A 26,479-nucleotide genomic window follows, 5' to 3' on the forward strand; every position below is an offset into this window, starting at 1 on the left:
GACTCCAGTTAGCTAGCAGACAGCTATCAGCTACAGCCGCTTGTGTCGCCACTTACCTGTCAATACCAGAGGCCACGCCCCTAATAATGCAGACTTTAAATTTTAGAGCAATGTAAACATTTGTGGGAGTCTCTGCTGCCTCTGCTGGACTTTGGAGGAACTGCACCTTTTGTGTCATTTTTTTATTTAGATTTTTAGTCCTGAAGAGAAGAAATCCCCCCCCCCCCCCCCCCCACACACACACACATACACACTAACACACATGGCTTTTTTCACAGACTGTCTTAACACAGAAGGAGGGTTCAAACTCTACCACTCTCCTCGCTCCTGTTGTCTCCTCCTATTCTCAGTGAGTTGGAGGTGTGTTGGCAGCTTGAGTGGAACAGAAAGTCGGAGCTGCAGCAAAGTGAGAGCAGCAGAGAGACGAGCTACACAGTGAGTCTGAGTGTTTTTCTCTGTGGGAGGTTTCAGGCTTTTAGTGGGACAGCTGGGACTTTTCACTAAAGCTGTGAGTACGCGAGTGTGTGTGTGTGTGTGTGTGTGTGTGTGTGTGCGTGTGTGTGTGCGCGTGTGTGTGTGTGTGTGCGCGTGTGTGTGTGTGTGTGTGTGTGTGTGTGCGTGTGTGCGCGTGTGTGTGTGTGTGTGTGTGCGTGTGTGTGTGTGTGTGTGTGTGTGTGTGTGTGTGTGTGTGTGTGTGCGTGTGTGCGCGCGTGTGTGTGTGTGTGCGTGTGTGCGCGCGTGTGTGTGTGTGTGTGTGTGTGTGTGTGTGTGTGTGCGTGTGTGCGCGCGTGTGTGTGTGTGTGCGTGTGTGCGCGCGTGTGTGTGTGTGTGTGTGTGTGTGTGTGAGACAGCTCAGCCGTCGCGTTGCAGGAGTGTAACTTGACTCTTTGTGCTGTTAGTTGGAATAAAGAAATTCGAGCTTGGAGCTGGATTTTTAAGCTGTTTGGTGTGTGACACGGCCTTTACAGTCATGGCGATCACGAGGAGCTAAACATGGTCAGAGACCAGCGTAATGAGCTCCGCAGCCAGGCTCAGTCAGAGGTTTCACAGAGTTCCAATAGCACTAATATTATATTAACAGAAATCATAAAATGTGTTTAAATATTAATTTAAATCTTGATTATAAAGTTAACAATGATGTCATGACCTGCATGGCATTAGTTATTCCCAGGTTTAGTTTGCTCGTTCTTCAGGGACGTGGTGACGATGTGAGGAGCCTGTACACAGAGCCATGAGTGGGCCTGATTGTGTGATAAGCTATCAGTATCCTGGTTACTCATTATCCCATGCTGCTTGTTTCCAAACACTGTGCTTGCTGTCAAACATTTAATCTACTGAAAAAAAGAACTTGTCTTTGACCCGACTTGTAGGACATCTGCTGGAAATCGTTTCCTGACACCTTCAAGGATTTTTCTTCTTTCAGTAGTCCAACAAAAACCAACCAATCCCATTTTAGCAGGCTTTGGTTGGAGAGGCACCGGGTAAACCATCAGCAATCTTCAGATCGAGCATGTTCACGAACAGTGATGAGGAAAACTGGCAACATGGAAGACCTGAAAAACTGGCCAAAGGAAAATGTTTCCTTCATTACAAACATTCAGATTATTCCAACCATCAGGAATCTCACCTCACTCCGTGAAGTCTGTGTGGAGGCAGAGGGTGGAGGTGGTGGTCATCGGTTTTATCTTCAAACATGAAGGTCGTCTGTTTGTGGCTCTGACAGATAAAATCTGTCACAGAATCGGTTGACGTCTAAGATAAGAAGCTACTTCCTGTCTTCTCCACCTCCTTCTACCACAATTTCTCTGTTTCCTGTTGTTGTTGTCTTTGTATTTCAGCCTGATTATGGAAATACGTCACACGGCACAAATCAAATCAAACACATTCTTGTGAATTTTGTTCACATTCAGTTCTGTTTTAGGGGAAAAAAACTCTTTCAAAGAAAAAAAAAGCTTTGACCTTCTTGGTAAACATCAACATTTGTCTTCTGGTCCTTTGCCCTTCGCAATAAAAGCCTCCAACCAGACTCCTCTTCGCCATGATGGCTGTGCCAACATCAGTCAGTCCACCGTACTGGTCCAGGATGAAGTGATGACTTCTTCACAGACATTCATGGTGCCCAGAGGGTGAATGCTAATGTGCCGTCAACTGGTGAATGCAGTTCCTCTGCTTGAAGCATCCTACGAAACACTGACAGTTTAAGAGCTAGTTGGACAGAAGCCAATGGGAAAACAGCCTTTTCAGGTCATTTTTAATAAAAAATGAAGTTAATTTTGCAAATTCATATTTGTCAACATGAAGAAATATCCAAAGTATGCACTCTGGCTACTAACTGAGCCAATAAGCATTCAGTGCTGATGATAGTGAAAACACTCCGACCAAAGCTTTTATCATTCTTCTTTAAAAATGCTGCAGAAGGTTCAAACAGCGCAAACACATCCAGAGGTCCAGTGCAGGTGAAGCTAGCAGCTACAGCAACCTGTGTCACCATCCACCTGTCCGTCGCAGAGGTGCTGACCTGGCTGCTCTGTGACGCCGTGTCAAATCACCCTCAGAACGATCAACGTTTTACTCAGCAGCTCTATATCCAAACACTCACACGCCCTGTGTGTGTATGTGAGGACCAAAATCTGCATTCTGCTATACTTGTGAGAACCAACAGTCACTTATGAGGACACACAACCCAGTCCTCACAAATTTGAAGCCTTTAAATGCCTTCAAATTTGTGGTTTTAGTGTCAGGGTTACAATTAGGTTATGATTAGGTTTAGGGTCAGGGGCTAGGGAAAGCATTAGGTCAATGAAGGTCCTCACTAAGATAGCTGAACAGGGTTGTGTGTGTGTGTGTGTGTGTGTAGGTGTGTTTTTGTGTGTGTGTGCACTCAGTACTTCTAGAAGGTAGTGTTTGCTCAGCATGAGTGTGTCGGGCTGTTTGTGCTGGACTTTCTGCTGAATAAAAGCGATGAATGGCAGGTTCACCCATGTTTGTGGTTCACAGGGTCACTCTTCAGTCTCCGTGTGAGTCAACAGCCTCAACATGACCTCTGACCCCAGAAGCCTACGAGTTCCTGCTCGATCCAGGAGTCTCTTCAACAGCATCAAGGTTTGTCTGCAGCGCCACAGCAAAGATAGGATGGAAGGAAAGAAGGAAGGGACTGAGGGAGAAAGGAAGGGAATACAACAAAGGAAAGAAAGAAAAGATGAGTTGAAGGAAATTTGTAACATTTATTGTTTATTTCAAACTTAGAGCTGAAAAAGTGGGAGTGGTGCTCGGGCCTGTCCGGGCTCGTATGAGGCCTGCTGGGTAAAAATGGTGGACTGTAAACAGTTAAAGGCCGATGTTGTGTCAGACAGATGTTCCAGTGGTTAAGGCTTGTCTCTAACAGCTCGTCCCACAAAGATCTGATTTCAGTGTTTAACCCTGGAGAACCCATGGGGTCAAATTTGACCTGGTTTCTCCAGGGTTAAAGTGATGAAGAAGAACGCTCAGCTGCGTTCGTTAGTCTGCTCTCCCAGAGTGTCTGGAAAAACAAATGAAACACAATGACTTGATCACAGGATCACATGGCGCTGTAGCAATGCCTGTGACAGTAAAATCAGAAGTGGGCAAGGTCAGAGGTCAGATCCCTTCAGGCAGCGGAGAGATTTAAAAGCTGGCCTCAGACGCTCGCCTGTCTAAACACTGGAACCTGTGGGACTGAAACTTCACATCCTGAGCTTCATCCTGGAATTGTTCTCCAGTCACATGATCCCAGGACGAGCTCAGGGCAAAGAAAAATACTGTTTCTTGTCTGTACCTTTCACGTTGTGCTGAAATTGAGCCAGAAACAGACTGTTCAGTATGCACGATGGATGTAACCACCCTCAGGTTACTTCCGCACTGTGGGTGGAGCTACAAGTTACCACCTATAGATTCTCAAATGCTAATGTTAGCAGGTGTGGAAACTAGTGTGAAGTAAAGCCAAATAAAATGTCAGAATTTAAGTCGGCAAAGTTGGACTTCGGAGGTTTTAACACAGCCTGTCAGTCTGTTTGCCAGTTTGTTGCCTCGTGTGGATGTAAGGGGAACTGCAGCTTGTGTTAAAATGCGTTTTCTGACTTTCTGTCTTCTTCTTCTTCTGTTTGCAGTTCTTTGTGTTTTGCCACAGTTTGCTGCAGCTGGCCCAGCTTTTGGTGTCGGGCTACATGAAGAGCTCCATCTCCACCATCGAGAGGCGCTATGGCCTATCCAGCCAGAAGTCTGGGCTCCTGGCCTCCTTCAATGAGGTCAGTTCAGCTAGGACTCTGAACTCCTGCTTAATGAATTCATGGCTCTTCAGAAAGTCACAAGTTTGTTTTTGGTTTGAGAATACAGTCCAGTATACGATACAAGATGGCGATAAATGAATGATAATCGGAACGAGGTCTAAGCTTTATGTTTGAGATGTTTTAGTTGTCCTTTTGATGAAAACAAACAAAAACCTCAATATGAACCTGAAGGTGACAGGATTGGAAATCTTTGATGTTAGTCTTACATTACGGATGTTGTGTGTCTGAGTACAGGTGGGAAACACCATCCTCATCATCTTTGTGAGCTTCTTTGGGAGTCGAGTCCATCGGCCACGGTACATCGGCGCTGGAGCTCTGCTCGCTTGCCTGGCCTCTCTGCTGATGGGGGTAACGCACTTCATGAGTGAACCGTACCACTACACGAAGAGCATCATCGGTGAGAACACACACACACACACAAACACACGCACACAAACACACGCACACAAACACACGCACACATCGAACCTCCTGAGTTTTTTGAATGTTCTTTATTTTGTGGAGTAAGTTATCAACTGTCCCTGGTTTACATACTTCCTGGTTAACTGGAGCTCAGCCTTCTCTGACGCTCTGTTACCACAGTAACCTTACAGCAGTTATATTATTGGTCAGATTATTAATGCTCCAACAGCACAAACACAGTTCACAGGTCCAGTTAAGGGACGTTAATTAGCTGATGTGCCAGTAAATTAGAAATAGATTGAGTTCAGACTGAATCTTCTCCCTTTCAATTTTATTTGCAGAGAACGAAATCTGTGTGTTGAATTCAGACAATCTTAAAAGTGTCCCTGTTTTCCAAACAGCCTCCAATGAAAAAAGTGCCAACCTCTGCCAATCAGAAAGCTCAGTCACCACCTCATCCTACAATCAGACCTGCCTGAAACAGGAGACCCCTGCCCAGCAGGGGATCTACCCCATGCTGCTCCTGGGTCAGCTGCTGTTGGGCGTCGGAGCTGTCCCCATCCAGCCCTTTGGCATCTCCTACATCGACGACTACGCAAGCAAAAGGAATTCCCCGCTCTACCTCGGTAGGAAGCAGAGAATGATATTTTAACTCGCAATTTGGTCCCGATGTCACGTTCTGGGAGATTAAGTAGTTTAGAGGTTCAATACACCTGAGATGAAGACGTCAAGAAGTCTCTTGAGGGGGTTTCCTCAAAGTGAAGTCCCAAGTCCATCAGTGTCTCAGTGTCTCATCAGTGTTAGTGCACTGCATTTAACCAACTGTTGCTGATTAGTTTGAAGATTCTTTATTTGTCACATACATACTTATACAAGTACAACATGCAGTGAAATGTATCCTGACACACTCCCCGATTGTGCAAAAGGGGAGAGAAGAACATTATACACATTGAGTACTGCATTTTATGAATGTTTCTCACGTTTTGAGCCTCTGAGCACAGAAAATAACATTTTCTATGACTTAACATCTGTACCAGGTATTTTCCACTAAGGAGTATCCTCCATCTATGAGCTTATACTTCTGAAGTGTTCAAAAACTTTTTACTTTCAAAGAATTCATAGCTGACAAACTTGAAACTGTTGTTGAAGTACGGATGACTGCAATCTAAGACACAGCTCATATACCAACACTGGTCATAACTGATTGCTGAAATTTGATCTCACAGAAGATCTTGATTGGCTGGTCTGGATGAACACTCTGATAAACGTAATTCCCGCTGAACTGCCAACTGTGATGCAGATCAGGAGGAAAATATTTAAACTCTCTAATTGGCTGGAGTGTTGAGTCTTTGATCCAAAGAAAAAGGGTCCAAACGCACTTCCAGCTTCAAACCATTGTTGGGTTGAATGTTTGAGGCGGAGACAGGACACGAAAAGAATCAGAAGACTTTCCCCAATCGCTGAAACAGATTTCTGGTCTCTGTGGTGGACTTTTTTTTTGAAGAAAGAAAATGAAAAATAGGGAAGTTTCCTCTAATTCAAAGACAAAGCCAGAATGACCCAAAGAGACACAACAGTTATTGCTCTTCAGCATGACTGCATTTCTTTTACCACCCACTGTTATATCATAGCTGTGTAACAAATACCTTTGTTCCTCATAACTATCAGGCAAACATTGGCAAGAGTTGTATTTAACAGACTGAAAGCAGATCACTTGAGGCCATGAAAGATTTTCTGCTCAGGTCAACTCACATTACAGAACTTTAACTGGGCGTTATAAAAATATGAGAAGGCGATAACAGCAGAGACCGAGGTCATCAAAGTCCAAGAAGCTCACCTGACCTGTTACAGAACAGTCACTGTGACAACAGACGTGATTGTAGTGCTGCATTGTAGTTACATTAGCCTGCGGCGTCTCTGCTTATACAACAAACCTGTTTTAATTAGGATCCTGGGACCTGCAGGCAGGAAGTCTTTAATAATGATGTGAAATTTCTTCACTATAGCTCCATTGTTGTCCTAATTTCAGCACAAATGCTGCCCTTGCTGCATATTTTGTAGACACGGTGTGATTTCTTCTCCTTTTGCTTTTGTTTTCTGTCACGCTGGTGTAAGGAAAGCTGGGCATGCTCAGATGTTAAAACCTTTTCTTTAAATGTGAGATTGCTTCATAAACAAATTTGCTGTTTTATCTCATTTTCAAGTTTGTTGAGGCCTCTGAGTGTAAGAAGAACTGCAGGACAGCGACACAGCAGCCACATGCAGCTCTTTGTAACACCTCACAGACCTCGCCGCTGCTTCTTGTTCCATATGTATAATGTTTACTGTTGTAACCTCATAATGAATCTGTCTATGTGATGGTGAGGAGGTAGGAAATGTTTGGTTAGCAGAATCTTTTTTGTGTTTGATGGAGGCGCCTGAAAAAAGCAGGTAAAGTATTCCAAAGTGATGTTTGAGGTGAAAGGTCAGGGTCAACCCGTTGGCCAGCAGGCGTCTCTTTCATCTTCTCAGGGGGTTTTTTATCGTGTCTTCCAGGCATCCTCCTTGCTATGACCTCAATTGGCCCGGCCTTCGGATTCATCACTGGGGCCCTCATGCTACGCTTCTATGTTGACTTTGACAAGGTACCCAAAGGTGAGGAGGCACACTGTGCTAATGCTATACAGCTGTTTAAAGAAAGTTTATCTTACTCATTTTTAAAAGGAAAGGAGGACTTCCTGCATGTGAGCACTCAACATGGTGTTAATAAAAACAGTGTAAAGCTGACTAATGTGGGTCATTTCCTCTAAAATCTTCTACAAAAGATAAAAACCCATAAAATAAATCACATTTAAATGATGCAGTTTGGCAAACAGTGGCTGAGGTCTTCACTGGTGGTGTGAAGTTCTTTAAGACAGCCATGTTCTCGTGACCATCAGGCCGCAGACAGGTTTTGTAACAGATACACACCCTAATGACCTGTTTTTGTGTATTTGCTAACTGGAAACGCTGCAGCAGCGCTCAGTCCTCGGGCTGTTTATGCCGTGCCAACATTTCTACAAAAGGGTGGCGGTTTAAAAACAAGTGTTCTAGTTTATCCTGTTTTACTCATGAGAAAGCAATGCTGAAACAAAGAATGATATCTAAAGATTAATATTTGGGTTCAGCACACCGGGAGATTGTCAGTGTTTGCACACTTTATGCAGTTACTGCTGTGGAGATACTGAACCCGACTCTGCTGGAGGCATTGGTCTCTTGGAACAATACATTGTTATGTTTTTAACTTATATAACGAAGCATCGTCATTACTGTCGATATTTGGTGCAAATAATAGAAATGAACTGAACTCAAACCTCTGACATCCAACAAATGATCAAGCTGTGAAGCCTTTCGTGAATGAGCATTTCTCATGTTTTGGCGGATTTCCTGCTGCCTCTTCTTTCTTCACACTCAGCCAGACGTAATTGGAGGTGTAAGCTGGTATTTTGTAGCTGAAGTAGTAGATTATTTGCTGTTGAAAGTTTCAGGCTTAGGGCAGATATCCAGATTAGAAATATGTTCAGACAAGGATCTGAGGTGTTTTCAGTGAAACTATTATATTTATTTCATTAAATACTCCACAGTCAGCTCTTTGAACTAGTCATACTAATTATCAGTCACCGGCCCCACTCCTGCTAACCAATTGTGTTTTACTTGCATCTGTTTGAAAGAGTGTAAACACGAAACATTATTTTATTTTATCTGCTAGAATATGCAGAAAATAGTTTTAAACGTTAAAAACATTTCTTCAAGTCAAAGATTGTTATATATGATTTAATTTTTGCTTGATGCATAAAGTTAAAAGATTAAAACTCATAAAACAAGTTTTAAAAACAAACATTTTCATTTGATTCAATGTTATATGATGGATTATGCAGAAACAATAAAATTGGGCTGGAAGGTCTATCGCTTTAATACATATTCAGGGTTCACATATCCTAACCCTAACCCATGTTTTTAAAAAGTAACTAAGTAACAAAGCAACTATTTACTTTTGAAAACTAGTAATGAGAAAAGAAACAGGATTACTTTATGTTTGTGACATTGCATTTCTAAGCTTCTTGCTTTAATGTGTGACCCTAACCTTAAGTGGCTAGCTGGTAATGTGCTGGATGCTAACAGGCTAACTCCCACCATTTCTGGGATCAATAGTTCTGCTACATCTGCTCATATTTCAGGTTTCGTTTCTGATCTAAGTTGAGTGAGAGTTTCGTGACATTCAATCAGGCATTGCAGTCGTTTGACGTCTGCATGATTAATGATGTTACAGTCTCTTTACAGACTTGTTGAAACAATAACTTGCTTGTTTCAACATTCCCAGTGGAATGCGTACATGGGCCAACAGATTGTGAAAGTGAATGTGCCGTCACACAACATGTTTAACAATTTGCATGTTTAGAAAAAATGTAAAATGTTGCATCAATTCTGTGTTTGTAAGTAAAAACATACAGAGGAGAATGTGTGCGAGTGTGTATATCTTATTTTATTTTGTGGGGACCAGGGACAGGATGGGACGTGGAAAATTGAGGGCGCTTTTCTTTTGCTTCATGAATGTATGTTTGAGGTTTAATTTGTGGTGCTAAGGTTGGAGAGTTATGTTTAAGTTTAATTTCCTTGAAAAAAAATAAAACAGCACACACGCAAGTTGAAGCTGTCACCTCGTAATCTGTATTAGGGATCTGTATTCCCTGTATTAGGGATTGACACACTTAAAGTTGTCACTGGTGGTGGTTGGTGGGCTAGTAAATGAAAAGCTTTTTTTGATGTGGTTTGATTTGTAACACAGTTGGCATGTAGGTTTATTGGCTTACACTGAGCCTTCAGGCAACTTAGCGCTGAGTAAGCACTAAATATGTTCAGAGGAGAATTTAAGGACAAATATGTTCAATGAAACAATATTTAAAAAAAACATTTACTGCACACACTACAAATTGTCCCTGTTTTTCTATAAAGTTTTGTCAATAAAACACCAAAATCACCAATTATAGATTTTAACCAGCAGTCATGTGCTTCATTAGCAATAAGTATTTTTATCAGCTTAAAAGCTCAACTTTAAATGCGTTTAGGCAGTTTTGATGATACATTCCTCCTTTTTCTTTCACTCATTTAGGATCACAGGAGATGTAATAAATAGATATGAAATTAAGGAACCAACAGATTTTTCTGATAACTAAAGTATTTTAACTTTTAATGTTTATCCATCCTTTCTTCTTTAGTTTTACAAAGAGTCAGCTACGCTGTGAAATATCTGGGAAGGTTTTCCAATAATAACAGCTGGATTGACAGTGAGGACAGTAATTGGACAATAGATTAAAATTTGTAAAGCATTGTTTTTGTTTTGGAAACAAAAACATTTGTCTTTGTTTTTCTACAATTAATGGATTTTATTTTGGAATTCTTCTCTTGGTTGCTGTTGCATAAGAGCTGTCACACTCACCTTATTTGAAACCTTCACCACTGGAACCAGTGCTAATGTCAGATAATAGATAAAAGCAGAGCAGTCTTAACATGACAATAACTGCACACTGAGCAGTGTAATGAGGTTAATATAGTAAACAGGTAAAGCAGGTTAAGGTGTCCATTGCAAGATTTTTGGAATGTTGTTGTTGTCAGAGCAGGACCAAGAGAGTTACTCATTCCTGATCTTCAGTAATTACAGCCTTGCAAAGTTCCCACGGAGTTTTTCAATGATCAGGTTCCACTGGGATTAGCCTTCATTGTTTGGCGATTCAAACATGAATGTCACTAAAATCTGCAGAGGTTCTTCATCGTCATGGGTGCAGCCACAAACAGATAGGTAGAACCCTTTTCATTGGTGTGCCTCGATAAGCAAAGCCATAACTGGTTTAATAAATCAAGGAAAACAAGTGAACATTTTTAGATGGGCAGTGACGTTTGTTTCAGATTGGCAGCATGTCATTGGTGTACAGTTAAATTAGTGGAAAGTTGTGTTTACAGACTACAGGTTGTGTCTTGATATCTATAAATTTTAGGATGTAGACACAATTACAGCATCCATTTTTTTTCTTTAGTGTGCATTTTGAAACCTCCAATTATACATTTGGCTGATGTTATGTTGGCTGCTGGTTTATATTTGGATAAAAAGTTTATTTCTAGGACTGCTAAGTTCTTCTTGCACCTGCAGACTGCACAAATGCACAGATCCCCTCTAGTAACAAAGAAAAAAAATACTAAGTTCTAAAACTGGTGCTGAGACTTCTGGGATGGTCTGTTAGTACACTTAAATGCAGAGCAGCCATATTATAGCTCAGATAATTAAAAATGCTCCAAAAGGGTCCAAAAGCACAAACATGAGCCAGAGGTTGACGTGAAGGAATCCAATTAGCTGAGGTGAAGCTGACCAGGCAGCTAGCATCTAAATTTTCATCAGATTTTGCTTAGAACGTTCACACAGTACTGAATGTCAAGTTACACACGGTGAAAACACTAGAACCAGGGACCTGTAGGTTCTTGCAAGATCGAGTTATGGGAAGCTCACTTTTACCAAGCAAAAGAAAGTCGTTTGTGTTTCATCCAGAACAACCTCTGACAGGGAAGAAGATTTCAGCTTGTACTGTAAAAGCATTCAGTTTTAGTTCTTTGTTAGGAATGACTCCATGACCAACCCTAACTATAAATAACAGCAATGGCTGTCCAAACATGGAACTCCACCAGCATAGGCTTCATCTGACTTCTGTTTTTTGTGTAAATGACACATCTTTCAAACAAAGGAGGTATGATGACTTGTTGTTATACCATAAAGCGCGTACAGTAGGTTTTTCCCTTAACTGGCTCAGTAAGTCATTTGGGGGGCAGTTGTTTCACCATTTAGGTCCAAGTATGCGTTTAAATTATCGACTGTATATTACAAATGTGAAGGACAAGTTATAAGTCAAACTTGCAGACGTATTTCTATCAGAAGATTCATGAATTTAAGCAAATTCAGTCTTTGTATATTATTACTTTAGGCAGAACTACTGGAGTCAAAAGATTACTTCCACCTGGTTGTATTTCACAACAGAGCAGGCATCACTGAGAACTAATATCACATGATTACTTTGGAGGTATAAAGGGGGAGCTGCAGTGGAGGTGGGTTGCAAATTGGTTTGGAGTTTAAAGGTTAAAGCAGCGTAAATATTACACCCTATATAAGAATTTTTGGATATGTACTTGGATGAATGATAGGCTTATGGGCTGGCAGTGAATTAACCCTATGTTACATGTATTGATAATTTATTGGCTGATATAAGGCAATAAACAGCTGCAAATAAAATGAAAAAAAAAAAGAGTCGTAGTCTTCGCATGTGGCAACACAGTGGTGCAGTGGTTAGTTCTGTTGCCTAACAGCAAGTTTGACTCACCATCTGGCCTCTCTGTGTTAAGTTTGCGTGGGTTCTCTCCGGGTACTCCCGCTTCCTCCCACAGTCCAAAGACATGCATGTAGTGGGGTTAGGTTAATTGATTATTCTAAATTGCCCATAGGCATGAATGTTAGTGCGAATGGTTATCTGTCTCTCTGTGTTAGCCCTGCGACAGACTGGCGACCTGTCCAGGCTTTACCTCGCCTCTTGGCCCCCCTGACCCTGATAAGTGGAAGACAATGGATGGATGGATTCTTTGCATGGATTTCATGATTTGTGTTCTCTTCTGTTTCCAGAGGAGATTGAGTTGGACACTAAAGACCTGCGCTGGGTGGGAGCATGGTGGCTTGGCTTCCTGGTAGCCTCGTGCCTCCTCTTTCTCACTGCACTACCTTACCTCTTCTTCCCCAGAAACATGCCCAAAGAGGTGAGTCAGTCCTATCTAATACAGAAGAGTTGTTGTTGGTGTAATTGAACTTACATGTAGAGAAAATGTTCATGGGCATAGTCAGCATCCGTTATGGGCCTTAATATCCCAGATCACGTTATTTGTAACATTTAATCCAGCACCACTCAAGGGCTAATGCTTGAAGCACATCAGATGCATTGACTTTGTTTTTCTTTACACACCTATAATTGCCTCGCCCTAGCTTAGTGATTAATCCAGACAGATCCAAGATATGCGCATGTGTAGCAGGTGTAACTGAAGATAATTACAGGGGGCTCACAGTGACTCATGTTCTCTGGCAGGTTGATGAACTCTATTCTAGGGAAGAAAAACAGTTGAGTAGAGCGTAAATAGCAAAACTGTAAAACTTGTACATTTGTTCCACCAACAAAATAGATATCAATCTGATTAATCATTAATACACCTGACAGGTCTTTCATAGAACCTTTCTGCTGGAGAGTGGCTTTTCAAGTGAACATTTTATTAAATATTTCATAATGTTTTATCTGTAGTTAATATCGGATTGCATTTATACAGAGCTTTTCTAGGCACCCAAAGCGCTTTACAATTCTACTATTCATTCACACACTAGTGCAAGCAAACCACAGTTGTAGCCACAGCTGCCCTGTGACTGACAGAAGCGAGGCTGTCATATCGCACCATCGGCCCCTCTGGCCAACACCAGTAGGCGGTAGATGGAGTGTCTTGCCCAAGGACAAAACGACCAGGACAGAGAGAGCTGGGGGATCAAACCGGCTGGTTACAGATGAGCTTCCCAACCCCCTGAACCACGGTCGCCCCAGTTGTCTGTGGCTTTCCATCTTTCGCCAGCTATACACCAGTAGCTAATCTTTCTATTGGTACTTAAATGCATTGTTCTTTATCTTCTATTTTGGTTATTTTGCCAGCTCCTCTCTATATACTTGAATTTTTTTGAATTATGTTTCATGATGAGTGGTATTCAGCTTCTAGGTGTGGCAAAGCTATGTTTGGCAGCCTGACATGTGGTACCAGGTCACAGATTTAAATAGCCAGACTGGCTTCCGGCCCTCACCTCGAGTCATGACTGAAAGACCAATGTAGTGAATAAAACCAACCAAAATAGGTTCCTTTCTCAGGTGGGCTGGGCTTAGCTTCAAAGCTTGGTGAGGAGTTCGAAGATGGTAAATGGCCTGTATTTATATAGCGCTTTACTAGTCCCTAAGGACCCCAAAGCGCTTTACACATCCAGTCATCCACACATTCACACACACATTCACACACTGGTGATGGCAGCTACATTGTAGCCACAGCCACCCTGGGGCGCACTGACAGAGGCGAGGCTGCCGGACACTGGCGCCACCGGGCCCTCTGACCACCACCAGTAGGAAACGGGTGAAGTGTCTTGCCCAAGGACACAACGACCGAGAGCCCCAAGCCGGGGCTCAAACCGGCAACCTTCCGATTACAAGGCGAACTCCCAACTCTTGAGCCACGATCGGCCGAACATTTGGAATCACTGCTTAGCTGTGACTGACTTTTAACAAGAAGACAATGAATGGATCTTTAAAGACCTTTTATAATTGCTTTTTTTCCAGTGGGAAAGTTGTAAAACTTTTATTTTACGATAGTTTATCAGACCACCCGAGAGCTGCTATTGTTATCTAAATGATGAATATGAATTTTAGTTTAAATAATCTGCACAGATGTGGGATGAAGTTTTCTACACAGGGATAGAGGAGGAGATCTGTCTTCTCTCCTCACAGCAAACACAAGCACCACTGAAGGAAGGAGTGAAGGTTGATAATCAAAACTAGGAAATGAAATGGCTTGTAGCCAATATATCACAGTACTTTTCATCAATTCAAGAAGCCCTTTGTGGTTTCTTCGCTCAAACATCTTAATGGCAGCAGCCAAAATGTGATTATCTTAATTATCTCGATGCGATAATGATCAACTGAAGCCGACCTGCAATCCAAAGAGGTTTGATTGGTCGTCATTATAGGGAGTAAGTATGTATGTGTGTGTGTGTGGGGGGGGGGGGGGGGGGGTGTACTTTGTTTGTTTGTCAGAAACTGCATGAGGTAAATGAGTCGTTTAGTTAAAAATATCTGTAATTGCAATGCAGCAAAATACAGCTGTCACTAACTAAAGAAAGCAAAAAGCTCACAATGCTGTTATTATGTTTTATGATAGAGAAACTTTCTGCTTCTAAACCACAGGAACACAAAATGACAGGATAAGATGAGGCTTTGTTGGTGAAGCTGAACTTATTTCACTTCAACCAGTGCAAACGTGAAACTGCTTTTGTGTGTTTTGGCTCAGTCCCAACACAAAAGAGAAAGTTCAGCTTCTGCACATGTTTTATCAATTAAATGAGACAAACTATCCAATTGCCCAACAGAGTTTCTTGGAATAAGACTCCCTGAGCATGCTGCCAAACATCAGTGCTCGACCAAATGTTTGCCTGAAAGCCTCCCAGTCACATTTTTTAGCCTGTTTTCATTCCATCAGGTCAGAGGTATTTGCTGAGATCTACCATCTGAAATGTTAGATCTAACCGTTCAGGGTTGGACTCATTAAAAGTGAGTTTCTGAGCGGACAAAAATAGAGCCATGTCATTTGAAATCTGGCTACGTTGATGTGAATGGATTTCAAACCGTAAGTTATCTAATGTTGGATGGTTTCTTTTGTTTTGCTTTGTTTTTGTTGATGGGGAAAAGGACTTTTTTCCATTTGGCAGTTTAGACTCAGAGGGGATCTGTGGTTTATCCGAAGCTAAAAGACTGGTCTTTTGAAATTTGAGCAATTTAGTTAGAGTGAACTCATTTCACAAATAAGGTAAAGAGGGGAAAATGCAGTCAACAAGAAATCATGTGAATTTCATAAGAAACAGAAACAAAATCAAGCCTTGAAGATTGATCCAACCAGGTTTTGCTGATGACTGACGAACTCTGTCTGTATGAAGCTGGTGAAAAAAATGATTGATTCATTGTTATTGCTATACACAGTGCTAATGCTGTACTCTCAGAGCTGTGAGAAAAAAGGAAAAAAGGAAAGCAGACTAGTCAGCAGAGATGGGCAGCAACACGTTACTTGTAACTAATTAGATTACCGTTACTTTCCCGTAGGAACGCTGCGTTACTGCGTTACTAAAACCGTGATTTTTTGCGAGAATGTCTCATGACAGTGACGTAAGCGAGTGCGCCGTTAGTGACAACAGCTGTGTGCAGATCAATAATGGATCACATATCGAGTGCGGGAGAGAGTATGAGCGTGCAGCGTTTAAAGCGTGGAAGTACTGACCTTACTTTGAGTTTGATTCCATAAAAAGTGACAAAAAAATTAGTGTCCGCTGTGCGTGGGAAGAAAACTTCTTTTTACAGCGAAAAAACCCCTAAACTTCCGAGCAAGCACCGAGTGCGCAACGACGTAATGGGAAACTCACAGAGACACTGCCGTATCCTTCCACTGACCGCTGCACACCTGCACCAGGGTAAACCTCCGCCTACCGCAGTCCTGCTTTACAGGTGAAAATAGAGCAACAGGACCGTTAGTCTTTGACTTTATTCATGTGTGTGTTATTTATTATTATTAGGGTTAGGGTTATTTATTCTGTGTTTTACTTGCATCTATTTGAAAGACAAAAAATAATAATTTTATTTTATGTGCTGGAATGTGCAGAAAATAGGTTTAAATGTTAAACTCATTTATTCAACTCAGAGAATGTTGCATATAATTACATTTTTGCTTGATGCATAAAGTTAAAAGATTAAAAATGATAAAACAAGTTAAAAAAAGAGACTTTTCCATTTGATTACATTTTGTATGATGGATTATGTAGAAAAAGTAGAATTGGGCTGAAAGATATATCGCTTTATCACCTGTTCAGGTTGTAAATCGTGTTTTTAAAAAGTAACTAAGTAACTAAGTAACTAAGTAATTAATTACTTTTGAAAATAAGTAATCAGTAAAGTAACGGGATTACTTTTTTGTGGAAGTAATCAGTAATTAGTTACTGATTACTTTTTTCAAGTAACTTGACCAACACTGCTAGTCAGTCTGGGAAAAGAAGGGATCTGGACATTTCCAGTCCAGGATGTTTTGGTAGAAAGATAAATGATGAATTAAAAATAACTTTTTGGGCTAAATTCTGAGATTTTAATTATTTCAATTATTGAATTAAAAAAATTTTCTTAGCTGTTGAAAGTTGATCTACTGACAAACTGCCTGTCTGTAGAAAGGCAAAGGCAGTTGGACTGATAGGTCAGGAGTTCATCCAACTGCAGGAAAATCAAACAGATCAAGCTGGTTTGAGATGACCTGGACTGTCCAAGAATGCACAACAAAGCAAAATATCTAACAAATTGAAACAAAATCTGTATGTTTTATATATAGAGACATTAAATTTCAGTCCATTAGAAAAATACACCCAACAGTACCGTACATTTCCTGCTGCTCATGCTACCTAAACCTTACATAGAAGTGGTCAGGCAAGAGACTCTTCTGAGATAGCAAATCAGATCACTCTAAAACTGAAGATGTAATAACTGTGTTAATGTCAGCAGGGTGTTTTATGAAAACTTCAAGTTGATGCCTTGGAAGTTTTCCACTGTTAGACTTGCATCACATAATATTTAAAAAGACCTCCTGGACCTTCCTTAGAACAGTTGCATAAGTAGCCACTAAAGACGAACTAACAAAGTCCACATGCTGCAGGAATGAGGGTAATATCCACAAACTAACAGCTGGTAACCAATCTGTCAAACCTAAGATACAGATTACTGTCTATAGATTAAAGCAGGGATCTGTCCATCAGATCCAAGGTAAGAACCATAAACCAGCCAGAACAGACCAATCAGAATAGTTTTGACTATACAGCAGGAAACTTTTCTATCTTCACAGCTGCTTTAAGTAAATTTTCATTTTTAGACGTCACACTGCGCACTGCTGCATCCTAATCTTGTCCCCACATAAGAAAGCATTTTTTAATCTTTAAAGGGTTAAATGATGAAACTTATTTCAGTTTTGTGATGGAGTCTTTCTCACATATTTCATTGTTTAATTATGTTATTGTTAATGAAACGTAACTCTCTGTAGCACAACTCTGACTAGATTTTAAACTGAAAGTATTTCCGTGCTTAAATAAAACCTTTGCACTTAGTGGACATCCGTGAGCTCTGTGAGATAAATCACTGTTGAGCAACAGTCTGGAACAGACTCGGTCATTTGTTTGAAAAGCTGCAGCAGTGAAAGGCTTTTGTGACGACTCCATGAACTGAACCAGGTTTCTCTGCTGAGTTTGGTGAAGAATTACTGACTAAACTGGCCAATAATTACTCACATGTATCACATGTATGTATATATGTATATATATACTGTATATATATTGTGTGTGTGTTATGGCCTACTATCTTCACCTCATTACTTAGCTGGAGGGAGCTGGAAGCTCAGCCCTGACCCAGATATTTTGGACAGTATCCAGTTTGGATCCTTCCCGCCCACACAAAGACATTTGTGAAGTTGAGAAGAGTATTTAAGCTTTCCGATTTTATCCAAACAAGGTTCTTGGTGAATAAAACATTTTGTAGCAAATTTGTGTGGCAAAAAGACTCGCAACAGTTTTTCTTTCTTACCTGTGCAGCATGTGCTTCACAGACTGCACAGCTGCACTTTCACTTCTTGTTTTTGAACAGTGTGCTATGCTCAGCACTGTGCAGGAATAAACACATGCAATGATAATACTGCTGCTAATCTGACAACTTGAACATTAACACACCCATGAGTCATTGTGCTCTCTGACACAAAACCGTCTGCAGTCTAACAGACTGGAGGGGAACAACTAACTACTAAATCACACTGGTCCAGGTTTAGGGTCCGTCACATTGTAAAATGACCACCACAGGGTCAATAAATAGTATCAGTCACAGCTGGTTAGGCAGTAATGGTACATTTTCAAAGTACACATCACCCTACTGTTGCTCCACTATCCAGTCCTGGCCTGTGGTTACAGTGGGAATGTAGATTTATCTCAAGGTTCAAACGCCTTCTTTATCTGCCACAGGGTAAAATAGTCTCCATTCCAAAAACCGTTCTTCAAATAATCTTGGCATTTGTCAAGATTTTAGATTAAATAATTCATGCCTGCGAGTAACTCGCATTTCCCAGGAACCAGCCAGGAAACATTTATCCAAAGCCTCAGACAGATTCATGAATGTAAACTTCCATTTACTGGTTTCACATCTCACAGTGGAAAAACAAGGCTGCCATGTGATATTCTTTCCATATTTGTGCAGGAAGATCCAGAAGACATTGACCCCGAACCAGAAAGTAAGGAGCAGCAGCAGCAGACAGACACACGACAGGAACCTACCCTCATTCAGTTCCTCAAAAGTAAGAGTCCTTTTTCCACTTCTGTTTCCTGTCCAGCTGAGGTGACTGAAGGGTGTCAACCAATTTAAAAGAGGTCAACAGCAGCAAGGGCTACTTCATCCAGCTGCATCATCCAGCATTTTATGCTCTTTAGTCTATGTACCTATTAGTCTAAATGCTATTTTTTGTCCATTAGAAACTTAGTAATGCATATTAATCCTCAGTCATACTGTACACCTCCCTCAGGTTTTCCTAAAATCGCTCTGCGAACGTTGCGAAATCCCATCTACCTGCTGGTGGTTCTGGCTCTGGTGAACTTGTCAGCTCTGCTGTCCGGCCTCGCCACCTTTATGGCCAAGTTCATTGAGAAACAGTTCAGCCAGAGTGCCTCTTTCTCCACCATGATGATAGGTGAGAGGACCTGAATAGTGCCATGAAAGTCGTTACAGCGGAATCAAGCTGTGGACATAAAAATGAAGCTTCTGTTTTCTGAATTATTGATTTTTCGCAGGAGGAGTCGGGATCCCAATGGCGGTACTGGGGACCGTCCTGGGTGGAGCTCTGATGCGACGGTTCAATCTTTCAGTCAATGGCGCCAGCAAATTGTGCACAATAGCCATCCTTCTCTGCATTCTGACTGCCCTACCAATGCTGTTCCTCGGCTGTCCCACACAGAACATTGCTGGGGTTTCTAACAACAGGTACTTGTCCCGTTACCATGTAAATCCATGATTTATATTTTTTATTGTATATTCAGAACAAATTCACCTTAACAGGGGACTAAGTGTACCATAGATGGCAAACAAATGTTCTCACTTGTTTATTATAATATCACAAACTCGTGAAAACTCGAACTAATAAAACAAAATTACTGATTAAATAAAACAACTAAGTTGCCCAAAAACTCTTAATACACCAAAGAAACACATGACAAGCAACAGGGGGGGTAAAGGGTGAGAGACAGCCAGTGTAGACAGCACATCCGGGCCTGCAGCCTGTGCGCTGGTCTCCTTGATCCACCGTCAGCATTGGAAGGGAATAAGCGTCGAAGGCGTTTGGAAAGGGAGGGGGGGATGAGTGTGTGCATATCAGTGTATATGTGTGTGTGTGTGCGTGTCCAGAGTTCAGCTGAGACAGTGTCCTTCGTCCTGCCAGGCTAAGTAAACAGTCTTCCAGCCAACCCAGGTGGCCTTGCATGAAATGGGAAGAACAGTCTAAACACAGTCGTTATCAGGGTGTTTTTGTTCGGCTCCAGCCTTGAGACAACAGCTGGTGCCAAAGGGGTATCCGCATGAAGTGATGGTGCTTTTTACTTTAGTGCGAACAACTCATATGAATTTCAAAGCAGTTCTACAGTCCAACACTGGTCTCTCAATCTCCCGTTGGAGAGCTGCGAGCTTCGCCATGATGTTATCAAACTTACGCTCCGTGATGTTGTCATTCTTTTTGCTCAAAGAGCCGATTCTGAGAACTCACGACCGCAGTGCACTCCCCCAAGATGTGATCGAATTTGCGCTCAAAGGTGTTGTTCGAGCGAGCCCCTCCAGATGTAATCCAGTTTTTCACTCAGTGGTCTTGTTCTGAGTGTTCACGGCAGCCGTAAGCCTCTCCAAGATCTTATCCGTGCTGCACTCAATGAGCCCATTTTGAGAAACTCACGCCTCTCCCATCGTTTCAATCCCAGCGGGCAGCCTTGTGGGGGTTTGAACAGCCGGTTCCGCTTCCTTAATTCTTCGATAAGTCAGGGCCAAGCCAGCTCCGATCAGCCAGAACCCTGTTATCATGGTTCCGAATAGGTAGATATCTTCAGCACTCAGGCTCACCCAAGCCCAGACTTCTCGTTGACAAGGGGTGTCAATTGCATTCAGAGACCAGTTGATCAAATCCATAATTCCTCTTTTAGGTTTTAGAGAGCAGACTGTGAGAGAGTGTTCCAGAGAAAAGTAAAAACACAAGACAAGACAAGGACATAAGAAGCTAAGCAGGGAAGATAAGGGAGAGGAGAAAAGTGCGACCGCCTTCGTCAAGAGCAAGAGCAGAAACCCCATACGCTTATTTATATAGTTTCAGGGAAAGGATACCACTGATCAACCATCGGTTAAATGGTTCATTTGACCACTGGTGGCAACCAATTTTACCTTTGGCACCAGTTTACTTCACTGCTGTAACTGCTACAGCGCAAAAGGCATGATTTACAGGTTCCTTTCTTTTGTTGGTGATGAGACCTTTGTGTAACTGATACTTAGTAAAGCCTTTGACATCTCATTTTGATAAAAATCCAGATGAACTTGATAAAATGATTCAGAATATATGTTAATAATACTTATTGTAGGCATCTACAGCTTCTTTATTCACCTTTAAAATGTTAATAAAAATGTGTGTTCGTATTTTCAGCTATGATTTGTTGCAGTGCAGTTCTAACTGTCACTGTTCTGAGGAGGCGTTTAACCCGGTCTGTGGTTCAGACGGCATGGAGTTCAGGTCTCCTTGCCATGCTGGCTGTCAATCTGTAGAAACAGACAACTTCAGCAAAGTCGTGGTAAGACTCAGTTAATCATCTTTCCAGAAATTTTTTCCTGTGAACCGATCTGTTATCTCACATTGTGACTAAGGCTCAGCTCTGTTTGCTATTCAAATTTAAATTCAAGTGGTGTGTAGTCACAAGGAACTGGCATGCTTTCTGTGGTGGTTTGCTGCCAGTTCCCATTTCATTTGTTTGTGCTCTTAGGAAATCAGTGACATCACATTCCTTGAGAATATGAGGCATTGAGACGTGGAGGCGGCAGAAACATTTCGTTTTCTCTTTCAGTCTTAGATATACGCTGGCTTTATTTCAGACTCTTACACACACACCATCATCTTATTGATATTTGTGTAGCCTGAACATTCTGTGGAAAAGGCCCTGAAAGAAAACAGACCACAATAAACTGCACTGAGAAGCAAATTTAGCTGCCAGTTTATCATTATTATTATTTCATTTGTATCCTTGAGTTTTAATAGCTTACAGCTGTTCCAAGGTGGTCTCACTATTACAGATGTTAAGCTTAAATTCAGTGTGTGCTGCCAGAAAGGATTAGGGGCCCACTCGGGGTGGTATCTTTAGGAGTGTCATGTGTTTGTGTCACTGCGATGGTATGAGTGTCCCACTTTTCATTTTACCAGTCTGTCTGTGGATTTACCTATGAAAGTGAAAGTAAAAATACTGGTTTTAAAGAATCTAAATTGGGACCTTGAGTAATTGGCCAGATGTGCAAGAAATTCTACATCCAGATGTTGCAGAACTCTCCCAAACCTCTCCCACTGTAGGAACATTTTTTTGTAGGTTTGACGGACCCTAATGGTCTAACAACCGTTGACTTCCCATGATTTTGTGAACTCAGTTATTCACTGACAGAATGAATCAATTTCTAATCCAAGCACCGTTTCTGACTTTATGATGAAACTGGCACCGGCAATAGACCGACTTCATTATTTAAGAATTACTTTGTACAAGAGAGGAAATAAAATGCAAACAGGTTTACTTAAAAAAAAAGCTGTACAAATAACAGATCTATTTGCATGTGCGTTTCTGTAGAAATACACTGAGTGCCGGTGTGTCGGTGGTCTCAGCTTCGCCTTACCTCGGAGCTGTGGCAGTGGGTGTGAGCATCTCCTCCTACCCTTCGTGATTCTGCTGGGTCTCACTGCCTTCATCGCCGCCTTTTCCCAGACACCATCATGCATGATGATACTCAGGTATGGAAAAGATAATATAATGTCAAATAATGGGGAATGCTTAAGTCGGAGTCTTTTCATTAGCAACAGTTTTAAGTAATTTAAAGGAAGGACACCAAAACAAAAGTTTTATGAAAAAAAAAGAAAAACTTGTAAAGCTGCCTTTCATTCCCTACAGAGTCACATGACAAATTGTTGTTGTTTTAACACAATCTTTAGCCTTTAGACAAATATTTTCACATTCCAGTCAGGTACTACTTTCTTTTCTAAACATGTGAAGAATCTAGAGATTTCTCTGCAGATTGCCTACTCCATTAAATAACAGCTACTGGAAGCCTGTTTTTCGTTATCATGAATGTGATGTCTCTGCTGCAGGGAGGTACCTCCAGAGGATAAGTCTTTCGCAGTGGGAGTTCAGTACATGCTGTTCAGAGTCCTCGGTAAGTCATCACATACGTTCTCCAGTGACACGAGGTCTGTGTTTAAACTCAAAGACCTGCTGAAGGCATTTTCTTTGATGCTTATATGCTTAGATGCAGTTTCATACACTGGTTTCTGGCAATGTTAAGAATCAGTTTTACCATCTTATTTATTTTTTATTTTTTGGAGCCAGATATGATTATATTTGCACAAGACAGCAGTGCAAAGAAACATTCAGATAAAAATCCTCAAACTTCAGCCACCAAAACTAGTGCTGAGACCTACTGGACAAGCTCTTCGTACAATTACCACAGTGGCCATTTTACTGGTCAGATAAATTAAAAACGGCTCCAACAGCACAAACATGGTCACGGACTCCAGTTAGCCAAAGTGAAGCCAAGCAGACAGCTAACAGCTACAGCCACCTGTGTCACCATCCACCAGTCATAGAGGCTGCACTGTTTACTTTTTGACATAAATAAATCCAAATGAATGAATTATTTAAAAAATAATAATAATTTGGGGCCAAAATTATGATTTTAACTGAGTATTCATCTTGGTCTATTTACAGCATTCATGCCCGGTCCAGTGTTGTACGGCAGTGTCATCGACACCACCTGCATCTTATGGGGCAAGAAATGTGGCAAGCAGACGTCCTGTCAATACTACAACTTAGAGCGCTTCAGAAGCAGGTAAAAGGAACATTTAAAGATACTAACAAAATACAAAAAGTGGTCATTAAGTTTATTTGACTATTGAAATGAATGCAGCAATCATTCCTTCTCATAGTAGGAAAGATTAAATTGTCATTTATATAAATATTGTGATGCATTTTGTGAGACAGGCTGTAAATTCTTTTTAAAAGAGTAAAACAATTTCATAATCCTTATAAAAACAACAACTGAAATGAACACATTTTCTGCAGTTATAAAGGCTAAAAATTTCACTGCCAGCACAGAATCACACTTTTCTCATTCTCAGTAGAGATTTCTTGCTTTGTAAAGCGTTCTGTCATCTGATTGCATCCCGGACTAGCCCCCAACCATAAAAACAACCATAAAAAAACCATAACCACCTGTTTGTGTATTCAGGTTTCTAGGGCTGCAGGTGGTCTTTGTGTGTGGAGGGTTGCTCTGCTACCTGCTGACAATCGTCGTCCTGCGGAAAAGAGACAGGTATCAGGAAAGTGATTACCAGATGGTGAATCAGAAAATATCAGAGAATGGCAAAGAAAAAGAACTGATAACATGAAGTGGATTCTGAGAAAACACTTTTCACTGAGACTGCATAGGTAGTTTTTTTCTATGCTGGTTGAAAGGACACTGCCACTAAGCAGTGAATTACTCGGTGTGGTGGATGCTTCACTTATAACGGAGCAATGTGCTTGCATTATAAGGCAAAAATAATTTTTTTATCACTGTTTTGTTTATACATCATGGCTAACATTTCAGAATGGTTTTCTTGTTTTTAGATAGAACTTCTTAATGTGACTGACAGTGTATACTTATGTAAAGTTTCACTTACGATGTTTAGTTTTTGGCCATTGAGCAGTATATCAGTCCCAAACTGCGTGCCAAAACTAATAACCTGAGTAACACGGGACTCTGTTTTTCAAGATTTTTTTTTATTTGTCTTTGATGAAGTCATAAACTACATAAAAAGGTCGCCCTAACTACTGTGACGTCACCCCTGACATTTTGACTATCCAACTTTAGTGTTTTGGCCTCCCCCTTGTTGGGTTTTTGTAGCCAGAAGTGAGGATGCACATAATATATGCAATCATATACTTAAGCACATCCATATATATAGGTAAATGATCAAAATATAATGTTTTCTTGCTATAGAAATTTAATTAAAGTAACACTTGCCTGGCATGAAAATAAGGAAAAAATATCACGTTATAGGGAGACACATGAGTTGCCATTGGCAACATGTAACAATATGTTTAGCACTACACTGTGGGACACCACTGTACCAAATTCCACTCCTTCTGCATGTATAATATTTCCTGTTTTGAGATGACTTATCTAATCAAACCCATAAATCTTTACCAATATGTCAAAGAACTGTTAGTTCCAAGCAGAAATTTTCCATGTTAGCATAAGGTCAGACAGGAAGCTCATAATTTGTAGTTTTAGATATAGCAAGACTGCAGTGCGGAATGAAGATCATCTGGATTTAGTCAGCGTCCTTTCACTAAGAGAAAGAGAATGTTCACGTTAATGTTCACATTAACGTGAACATCAGTTTCCAGTTTCTTCACACATGTCACTGCTTAACAAACACTTAGCGAGTAGCTGCAGAGTGTTTGCAAACAAGTCGGCACCTTTCATAGAAATTTCATACAACCCTTGCTACTGCAACGAACATTTTACTACAGCACACTACACCTGTTTATGAAAAATTTCACTGACTGCTAGCAAACTCCAGCAATGAATCACAGCCAAACGGTGGTTGCCAGGCAGTTGCCAAGCAGTCTTTAGGCCTGTGGGGCTGGGGTGAAGTAAGTTACTGACACCCTCAGGTGCTGCTTAAAAATACTCACATTGTAAAAGTAGACCTTTGCAGTATATGTGCACCTGCCTGATATACAAAAAATTGTCTCGCAAACACATGGTTTATTTAACCATTAAGAACACAGCATTGGTTAAAATAGTGGCTTACAAAAAGCAAAGGCATAACAAGGAAAATTAAACATTAAAAGCACAGCAGACTTCCAAAGACATGTTATAGACCCACTGGTAAAATGGTGCCTCTGGTGGTGGAAGGCTTAGTTACATTTTTTAGATGCAATTATCAAAAGTACCTGTACCTGTAAACTCTCTAATAATGAGATCAGTGTACTCACAGTGATCCCTGTGACTCTAATGCTCAGGCTGTACACTGCTCCAAATACTCACTTTATTACAGTTTTTTCTACTCTTGGATCTGTGTGACATCGCCATTAGGCGATATCCCTAACATGGTCATCTCAGGCACTTAAGCTCCGCCTACCTGCTAGTCAAACTTTCTGTTTACAAGGAGCAGTTGAAGCTGTCTTAAAGGGGGAGGAGCTAAAACAGCTCAGTAAGGTGGCTGCACGACAACCGAGTATGAGACAACGAAAGTTTATTTTGAACTGTGAATCGTGCACACAATTGGAATACAGTTGTTACCTCTGACAGATCAATGTGATTGTGGTCTTAAAGATAATACATCTGCAAAAGCATCACTATAGGAACAAGTTTCAGGTGTGAAAAATGTGGTCATTATATCATTTCCTGTACATCAGTTAAATTACATCCAGCACAGATTCCTTTAAATCTCATTTTCACTTTTACTTTCACATTTAAATGTGTCAAAAGAATTCTTATTTCAACATCACACTAATGAGGAAGCCAACAGCTTTCATCACTGAATATTTTTAGTGTACCATCATTTTCACTGGAAATGAAATAAAAGAGAAACATCCCTGTGTA

The 26,479-nt window shown here is 41.0% G+C and overlaps 1 protein-coding gene across 2 annotated transcripts; it reads left to right on the top strand.

Moving 5' to 3' along the window:
• The first annotated feature begins 278 nt into the window (after positions 1 to 278).
• Positions 279 to 26,479, top strand: slco2b1 (solute carrier organic anion transporter family, member 2B1). 2 transcript variants are annotated; one of them, XM_026181264.2, is made up of 15 exons: positions 279 to 435; positions 2,998 to 3,102; positions 4,128 to 4,265; positions 4,542 to 4,704; positions 5,111 to 5,335; positions 7,245 to 7,343; positions 12,385 to 12,515; positions 18,812 to 18,908; positions 19,134 to 19,298; positions 19,399 to 19,588; positions 21,282 to 21,426; positions 22,462 to 22,622; positions 22,977 to 23,041; positions 23,593 to 23,713; positions 24,113 to 26,479. In XM_026181264.2, the coding sequence occupies exons 2-15, from the start codon at positions 3,037 to 3,039 to the stop codon at positions 24,270 to 24,272; spliced, it is 1,926 nt and encodes a 641-aa protein (XP_026037049.1). In that variant the 5' UTR covers positions 279 to 435; positions 2,998 to 3,036; the 3' UTR covers positions 24,273 to 26,479. The 2 variants fall into 2 exon arrangements, with proteins under 2 accessions (XP_026037049.1, XP_026037050.1); XM_026181265.2 differs by having other exon boundaries at positions 381 to 508; positions 24,113 to 24,693.

The sequence above is a fragment of the Astatotilapia calliptera genome, chromosome 10 (genome assembly GCF_964374335.1).
Source record: "Astatotilapia calliptera chromosome 10, fAstCal68.1, whole genome shotgun sequence".
NCBI classification, from domain to species: Eukaryota; Metazoa; Chordata; class Actinopteri; order Cichliformes; family Cichlidae; genus Astatotilapia; species Astatotilapia calliptera.

Coding starts and splice junctions, on each gene's coding strand:
- slco2b1 (XM_026181264.2), top strand. CDS start 3,037: ATGACCTCTGACCCCAGAAGCCTACGAGTTCCTGCTCGATCCAGGAGT. Junction 18,909..19,133: donor CCTCATTCAGTTCCTCAAAA/GTAAGAGTCCTT, acceptor CACCTCCCTCAG/GTTTTCCTAAAATCGCTCTG. Junction 19,299..19,398: donor TTTCTCCACCATGATGATAG/GTGAGAGGACCT, acceptor GATTTTTCGCAG/GAGGAGTCGGGATCCCAATG.